Here is an 8,910-nt window from a genome sequence, read left to right on the forward strand (position 1 = left end):
AAAAACAGACCCCTCCACTGACCTGCTGCAGAACGCTGGTATGGGGTCAACAGAGGTCACGTCCACCTCCTCGTCCTCGGCAGCATTCGCTCCTAAATACATACATACATACATACATACATACAATCAAATCAACATGAGTCCTTCCTTAATAATATTAATAGTAAGAAGAAAAATATAATAATACACAGCTGTGTAAAGGGCCTGGGCTAACAGCAACCCAATATAGTCTTGTTATAATTTAGTTATAAGATCTTTCAATCAGCAAAGCAACTCATTCACTTTTAAAGACACAATAATAACAACAACCTTATCAAGACAAGTCATTTTCACTAATTAGTTCTTTATACTGGTTACTAGAGGTGCGTCGTGAGATCAGAGTCATATCAGTATCAGACTGCTGTATGAAAAATAATATACTGTCTGTAGGTCTGTGATATGTTTTTATTAAAGGTGCAGTGTGTAACCTCTGTAAAAGCCCACGGAGGCCGTCATGTTTTCTGCCATCACTGTTGCCTCAATTTCGTTTCGCTTCCATGTGTCTTTTTTGGTTTAACGGCGAGACTTCAGCCTCTCTCACTTTTTGTTGTGCTAAATAATAAGTATGATCTTCCACTTGTCAACATTTGGGTTCTCAACCCAGCACCGGGGTTCTAACAGTTGATCCCACCAAGCATACGCATAACATTAGTTCAGTGTCAACTTTTGATTTACTGTGGTTTGCTATTTTTTAAATGCTGGTAACATTTTCCGATAAGGACACTCACCAGCTACTTATTCAAATTTTCCTGCTCAACCTTAAGTGGTCCTGCAGTCACATTCTGACGCCTCAAGTCATAATAACTGCTGCACCATGTAAGGTGGAACCGGAAACTTCGAACAAGAAGCTAAAGAATAAACAGCTGATTTCAGCCCTGTAGTTTTTTTGATTACTTACTTTGATTATTTGAGAATTAAGCTTTTAAAATATCCTACCTGGAGTTTTATGTACCGAGCATTTTGACAAGGATTCTTCTTATTTCTACGTTTCCAGCCGGTGCTGTAGCGCCACCTAATTTAAGCTGCAGCTCAAACGTAAAAATGCGAAAGGCACCCTCTATAGCCAATGTGTGGTTTGTCCATTCAGGGATACTATAGCATCAAGCATGCCGGCCTGTTCAAGACTTAAACACAGGGTGTTAAAGATGCAGTGTGTAAGATTCAGACGGATCTATTTTCAGAAGATTAGAATAAGCCCTTCAAATCTACATAAAAGCGGGTCCTCTTCCAAGTAAATTTCAAGGGTCATTCAAAGCTTCTGAAAACACAGTGATTCGTAGTTAAAGGTGATTATGCAGTGATGAAGACATGGTTTTGTTACTATGTTCTGTTTCTGCTAATAGATCCCCCCTAAATCTTACACACTGCACCTTTAACACCCTGTGTTTTGTTAAGGCCTTCTGAGACTCAATCCAAACTTTCTGATGTGTGTGCTAGAATATGGAAGCAACACACACTTGAGAGTGTGAATGAGGTGTGTATATGAAGTGCGCGCGCGTGTGTGTGTGTGTGTGTGAGAGAGACCTGTCTGCTCGGGTTCACTCTTGTCCTCGTCTTCAATGTCGAATTCTGACTCTCTCTCTTCGTACTCCACGTTCTCGTCCAGCTCTTTAAAGTCCGGGGCAAAGGCGCTCCAGTTCTCCTACAGGACCCCAAAGAAAGCAGGTTACATCAGGGGTGCAAATCTCTGACCTCAGAATGATCTGACTCACAATTCTTTAGGAAGAGATTTAGTGTATCATGAAATCTCTGATTTCACCAAGATTAGACCCCATTTGACTACTTTGGTACAACTCAGAGTTATTTTAGTGAATAATTACCAAACAGGTGATGAAGAGGTAATAAAGAGGCAATAAACAGGTAATAAGCTGGTAATGAGATGTAGTGAGGTGTTCTACCCACCACTTGGTTCTGGGCCCAAATGGACACGACTCCGCTGGAGATGGAGGCGATGATGGGCCGCACTGGATGCCACTAAAGAGACAAAGACACACCTTGAAACCATATTTCCCCATCATCAACATTCCATATAGACTCAGAAGACTCGTGTAGGTTCACTGGTGGTTCTGGATAGTAAATAAAATGTCTATATTTGTGTTGTAGTCATGGCAACCCCTGGTTCCTATCACCACCACTGTAAAGACATCTGAACCATTTCACACCAAACCGCTCTGAATCTCTCTGATTACATCTCACACACTGAATTACAAGGGAATTTTGAAAAATTGGTGGAATTCTCCTTTAAGAATTTATCGTGTGCTCCTCACCGCCACGTCCAGCAGCAGTTCTCCTCTTGTTCCGTGCAGGATCTTCACCAGGTTCCCAATGCTCTTCTCCCAGATGTAGAGCGCATGCTGCCGCGCAGAACCCGCCACAATATACTCGCCATCTCCAGAGAAACAGCACCGCTTCCACGGGGTCCTGCATGAAGAGACACACAAAGTGTCCCATATCTTGGTATCAAAACATTACAGGCTGTTTACCTGTTGGCATGAATTCACTTCACACAACCCCACACATTTACATACATCTGCCAATTCAGCTACAGCAGTTTAGCTCCACCATTCAGCTACAGCTGTTTAGCCCCACCATTCAGCTACAGCAGTTTAGCTCCACCATTCAGCTACAGCCATTTAGCCCCGCCCATTCAGCCAACAGCAGTTTAGCCCCGCCCATTCAGCCTACAGCCGTTTAGCCCCGCCCATTCAGCCTACAGCCGTTTAGCCCCGCCCATTCAGCCTACAGCCGTTTAGCCCCACCCATTCAGCCTACAGCCGTTTAGCCCCACCATTCAGCTACAGCAGTTTAGACCCGCCCATTCAGCCTACAGCCGTTTAGCCCCGCCCATTCAGCCTACAGCCGTTTAGCCCCGCCCATTCAGCCTACAGCCGTTTAGCCCCGCCCATTCAGCCTACAGCCGTTTAGCCCCACCCATTCAGCCTACAGCCGTTTAGCCCCACCCATTCACACTTAAGTTATAAACCGTTTTAGTCCAGACTGCTGAATCAGGCACAATGCAGGGAAGCCAATCAAAACAGAGCTCATTTACATATCTCAATCTTCAATGCTTAGTAACAAAACCATGCCGGTTTAATAAGGAATAATGAAAAGTTGGAAAAATGAATGGGTGTGTTTACCTGTTGACGAGGTCCTGGAGTTTCTGCATGGGCTCTGGCTCACCGTCTCGTCCACAGGTGAGAATCTCTCTGCCGTCGTAGACTCTGATGATGCGATCCGCCGTGTTAATGAGGAAGCAGCTGAGGAACAAACGAGTGGAGCAGAGCACAGAAGCGAAGTTAACGCACTTTTCAGTAATTTGCAATAGTTTATCTGAGGTTTTACGCACAGTAACGAGGCAGCGGTGCCTCTATAAGCTCTGTCTCCTTTCTGATTCTGATCAGTAAATTCAATTCAGGTTTACTGTGACTGGATAACTAATAAATCAGTCTTACCTGCCCTTGCGTGCGAACTCGATGGATTTGATAGCCGTGGAGTTGCTGGTCCCTGTCGTCACCCGAAATGATGCCACCAGATCCTGCGTGTCTGTGTTCAACACCAGAATCTGTTGAAGAGAAAGAGGGAGACTTTAGGAGAGCAGCAAAACTAGCTTTAACCTCAGAATTAAATTCTCACATTATTTTCTTGGACAGGCTGTTGAGGAGGGGTTTCAGTTGCACTGGCAGGAGTTTTGGTTGTAAGGAGTTTCTGTTGTACTGAGAGGGGTTTTAATTTAAAGTGCGTCTTTAGTGTGTTTACACTTGCATTTGTACTTCAGATATAATCCTGATACTCAAGACCAATGAAGTGACCAGGTGTAAACGGGGTCTGAAGGTGTCTAATATGATGATACGTTGTTTTTATTATTGCAGGGTGGGCCCGAACAGCCACGTCACTAGGTGTAATTAGTGAATAACTGTGCTGTGTTCTCCTGACCTTGCCCTTGGCGTTCCCTGTGTAGATGTACTCCCCCCGCCGGTCAAACGCAGCCACCACATTCAGGTCCGAGTCGTCGTCCACCGGTAGGACCACGTGTTTCGAGTCTGACAGCGTGAGCAGAACTGGCGCCGACTTCATCGGGCAAACCAGGACTTTATCTCTGAGAGACACACACAAATACACAATCAGCAGTTTAGCCAATACATAACCTAGGACTGAACGCAGTGGAACTGAACGCAGAACCTTTTTGAAAAGGGTTCTTCCATTCTATACAAGCCTGACATCATAGCAATAGCAAAACCCTTTTTGGTGTTATACAGAACCATATACAACACATTCTCCATCAACTATTACACAGTAATGCAAAAAACCATTCAGGCATAAAAAATGGTTCTTTAAGTGTTCTTGTTTCTATACAGAACCATCGTTTTTACTACAGATCCCTTGATAGTTTTTCCCTCCTTACGCGTCTCTGGGGTGGTACTGCAGTTTGAGGATCGGAGAGGGGAACCGGAATCTCTGATCACAGTCACCGGTCAAAACGTCCCATTGAGAAACAATGTTATCTGTGGACGCGCTGACCAGCTTGTGTCCATCTCTACTCCAACTGGACAAAAACAAACAAACAGCAAACAATCCAATGAACACAAGATCGTGTTTAAACAGTCTGGGCAACACATCAAACATTTAACCTCACAAACAAGTTGAAAGGGACAGAATACATCAACAAGTACTTTTGCACACATTAACTATTATAAAAAAAGCAGGAGAAAAATCAAACATTTAGTACAGCTGAGCAACATGACGATATCAATCGTTATCATGATAAACTGTCACAATACGGTTTTAATTAGTATATTGTGAGTATCATTATTATTAATATCTCCTGCCTCAGGTAAGAAACACAGACAGTAACAGAGCAGCACTTCACCAGAGTGAGCAGACGGGGTGAATGTGTGCGCTGATGATTTTGGCGATGCCTCGCGTGAGGAAGTCCCAGATGACAATTCGGCCATCGTTACAACCGACGGCCAGCAGCGTCCCCCAGCGATTAAAGGTGCAGGTCAGAGCCATGCTGATGCAGTCCAGAGTGCCATCGGCCTCCTATCAACAAGATCACAAGGATAAACATAACATAAACATAAACAACAACATTAATAACATGCAATTTCTTCACTGAGCTTTGATGAACATCTTCGTAAAGCACAAACTGAAGCCCTCACCTCTGGATAGTTCTGCCCGAACGACTCTGTAAGAAAGGAGACAACAATATATCAGCTTATATACATCCATTTAATAAACAGATTAATTTCTATTTAGAAGACACTAACAAAGTTCAACTCTGTGGAATCAGAAACATCTTATAACCCCAAACAACAGTCCATTTACAAGATCTTAAAGGGCCCATATCTGGCAAAACTGACCTTTCCTCCTACAGTTTCACAGCTTTGTACAGAACGTTAACACTGTATCAAACACTGTGTTAAAGGCACAGAAACAAAAACAACTATTTTTGGTACAACTAGAAAATGTTAAAAATAATGTATGATATAGACCTATTAAAGAACTGAGAGCCTGCTGAATGATGAACAGCTTACAACACAATTTAGTAGAGAGGTTAGTGTCTAAATTAAGACAAACAATATGACACGATATTTATTTTCTTCAGATATATGAATGTATAAAGGAACAGAGAAAAGAGAGCCAGCAGTGCTACTTTATAAAATACTAAAAATACTATAAATATAATGATTTTTATTCAGTATTTGGCACTAAATCCAGTTAAACAGAACCAAATTTGCTCTCTTTATAAAGAAACATGCAGTTGGTCGGTGTTCTGTAAGTTTGGACGATATCCACTATAAGATCAGAAAAGCATACTGTACTGTATTGTGATATACACTGATCAGGCATAACATTATAACCACCTCCTTGTTTCTACGCTGATTGTCCATTTTATCAGCTCCACTTACTGTATAGGTGCACTTTGTAGTTTGTAGTAACAAAGGTGCATACTTTGTTAGCCCCCTTTTACCCTGTTCTTCGGTGGTCAGGACAGCCATGGACCAGCACAACACACACTAACATACCACCACCACGTCAGTGTTACTGCAGTGCTGAGAATGATCCACCACCCAAATAGTACCTGCTCTGTGAGGGTCCATGGGGGTCCTGACCACTGAAGAACAGGGTAAAAGGGGGCTAACAAAGTATCAGAGAAACAGATGGACTACAGTCTGTAACTGTAGAACTACAAAGTGCACCTATATAGTAAGTGGAGCTGATAAAATGGACAACGGGCGTAGAAACAAGGAGGTGGTCAGAATGTTATGCCTGATCGGTGTAATTTATCATGATAATGATATATATTGTCATATTGCCCAGCCCTAATAGGCCCTTTAATAATCTGAAAGCTTGCTAAAAGGTGAACAGTTTATAACACAACTTAATAGGGACGTTAAAGCCTATATGTTTATATTATTCAGACTAAGTGCTGGTTAGACAGTTGTTTAATAAACTGGCAGTCTGATTAATAACCTGGTGGTCCTAAATTCCATTTAATACAGGCATTAAGGTCCAACTATACGTGGCCAGTTTATCTGACAGATCTGGAGACGTTTGAAGATACGAGGCTGAAGTTCGCTTCCTATTCGAATTTTCCGTTCCACCTTAAACACCTTCTGAAGCGATTGAATGTAACCGCACCATTTAAGGTGGAACGGGGGAATTCGAACAAGAAGCGGAGTATCGGTGCAGCACTGATGCTACTGCTATGATTTAATCGACACGTTTAGTAAAAATATAACCAGACACAGGAGGCGATAATAAACAGTAAAATCAGTGAAAAATGAGCAGATTTATGATTAACGCAGCTGTTTAAACTGCAACTAAGACCGTAAACTGCAGGAGCGCACAGCGCCGCTGTTAGCACCGTTAGCACATACGACCAAACAGCGTTTATAAGGACTTAAACAGCGACTTACCGAGCAACTCGAGGTTCATCTCTGATCTTATTTAACAAACAACCTAAATAATAATCGCTTTTGGTGACAGAAATGAAGTAAATATGCAGAAAAATACAAACACAAAAATCACACAAAACCCGGAGCGGAGACCGCCAAGGCCGAGGACCCCAAAACAAAGCGTGCCTGAAGGCGCCTGATCAAAAAAGCGGACAGTTCACACACAAAGATATAAAAATCTGCTTTAAAAAGTTTGATTCATACACAAATCATTAATAGATTTACACAGAATTCTAATAAAATTCAAAAGTTACCCTAAATCCCAAGAGATACTATTTATGTACAGGCGGAAGACGGATAATCTTACACCCATTGCTGAAATCATAATAAAATAAGAGCTAAACGCATTAATTATCGCTCCTGTATGAAGAGCTAAAGCGGTAATCTAAAGAATGAATATATATTTTGACAAAAATTGAAGTAACACATTTATAGACGCAAGTTACAAAATGTAGCACGTAATAAAATATAGTGTTATTTATAAACGCAATGTTTTTTTTATCAATATGATTAACTTTTTGCTACATTAGAGCTAGATGGGTAACTGAGAGAATTTGTAAAAGAAAAAAGGTGCCATATACAAAAACCAAATATAGCGTAACATAAATAAACCCAATATATAGCGCATTTGTCATTTTTGAATCCAGTCCGCGCAGGCCCGAACACTGCAGACTTCAGCACAGTGCCTCATTAAATTCAGCTCATCAGCTAATTAGCAAGGCCTTCATAAACTGCAGTCAGATGAGGATAAATGCTGAGCTCCACAGCACTTTGGCCCAGAAGGTCCCCTAAAACCCTTTTATTTAATCCATTCATGGTGGAGGGATACATGCAGGGCGCTGTGAGGCAAAATAGTCCCCAAAGGAAACTTATTATTTCAGATTTTCCACTATTTTCCATCATCAACATTCCATATAAACTCAGAAGTCTCGTGTAGGTTCACTGGTGGTTTTGGATAGTAAATATAGTAAACGATCAACCATTTCACACCAGACCATTCTGAATCACTCTGTTTACATCGTAACGACAGAATTATGAAAGAAAAAAGGAAAAATTGGTGGAACTCCCCTCTAAAGATTTGATTAAGCTAATGCTACACCCATTACAAAAAGATATACAATAACACTACAAGAGCCTTTACTATTGTTTTGGTGCTGAAATACTTCAATAATAATCTGTAAAGTTTTCTCAGTTTTATATTATTTCTGCTGTCTTGTAGTATTCTGTAATATTTGTGTAGTGTTTTGTGGCAAACTTTGGTAATTGTTTAAAAAAAAGATTCTTATAGAAGTTCCTGCACTGATATGGTGCAGCTCTTCAGAAGGCCTGTTACAACAACACAATGCAATGTTATTTGTTTAGAAAAAGTCGTGTTTCACTCAGCGAGTACAACATATAAGTAGTATGTATTTCGGTAAAGTATTACGAGTGATTTAAATTGTGAATTTAACGGCTCTGAAGAGCTTTAAATCCATTTAAACACAGTTTCCTAAAATCGCTGCATTTTCACTGCAACGAACAAGCTTAGATCCAAAATGGCGCCTGATGGAGCTCCCCCACTGACCCCCCGTGATCATCCGGGTCTGCGGAGCAGCCACCAATGAGATGCGAGACGAGAAAACAAGGCGGGGCCAGAGTCTGTAGAAATGTGCCTCTAGCAGCTCGAATACCGCACCTGTGTTGACGGTTCAAGCGTGATTTTGGTCCTGAAAACGCCACAAAACACAGCTGATGTTTAAAATATATTAAAATGTCCTCTAAAGCTCTCTGCATCCACGCCACATAAACGTGAGTCCGGCCTGTCTACGTCACAGCGACATGAACCAATCGGGTGTAGGATTGCTACAGCGTGACGTCGCCTGCCAGGGCACGGACGGCATAGACTTAGATTTCTAGTAGAGAGGTCTTCCTT

General features: G+C 41.7%; 1 protein-coding gene across 2 annotated transcripts in view; it reads right to left on the minus strand.

The window, feature by feature from the left end:
* Positions 1 to 7,113, minus strand: part of rbbp5 (retinoblastoma binding protein 5) — a 14,072-nt gene extending 6,959 nt beyond the window's left edge. For both annotated transcript variants that reach the window (XM_036559754.1, XM_036559753.1), the window contains exons 1-11: positions 6,960 to 7,113; positions 5,199 to 5,224; positions 4,907 to 5,079; positions 4,442 to 4,582; positions 3,973 to 4,135; positions 3,492 to 3,601; positions 3,177 to 3,296; positions 2,307 to 2,460; positions 1,942 to 2,013; positions 1,564 to 1,681; positions 23 to 92 (exon numbers count right to left, since the gene is read on the minus strand). In XM_036559754.1, the coding sequence (XP_036415647.1) occupies positions 23 to 92; positions 1,564 to 1,681; positions 1,942 to 2,013; positions 2,307 to 2,460; positions 3,177 to 3,296; positions 3,492 to 3,601; positions 3,973 to 4,135; positions 4,442 to 4,582; positions 4,907 to 5,079; positions 5,199 to 5,224; positions 6,960 to 6,978 (1,166 nt within the window). In that variant the 5' untranslated portion in view covers positions 6,979 to 7,113. The remainder of the gene's footprint in view (positions 1 to 22; positions 93 to 1,563; positions 1,682 to 1,941; positions 2,014 to 2,306; positions 2,461 to 3,176; positions 3,297 to 3,491; positions 3,602 to 3,972; positions 4,136 to 4,441; positions 4,583 to 4,906; positions 5,080 to 5,198; positions 5,225 to 6,959) is intronic.
* Positions 7,114 to 8,910: the final 1,797 nt, after the last annotated feature.

The sequence above is a fragment of the Colossoma macropomum genome, unplaced genomic scaffold (genome assembly GCF_904425465.1).
Source record: "Colossoma macropomum unplaced genomic scaffold, Colossoma_macropomum, whole genome shotgun sequence".
Classification (NCBI taxonomy): Eukaryota; Metazoa; Chordata; class Actinopteri; order Characiformes; family Serrasalmidae; genus Colossoma; species Colossoma macropomum.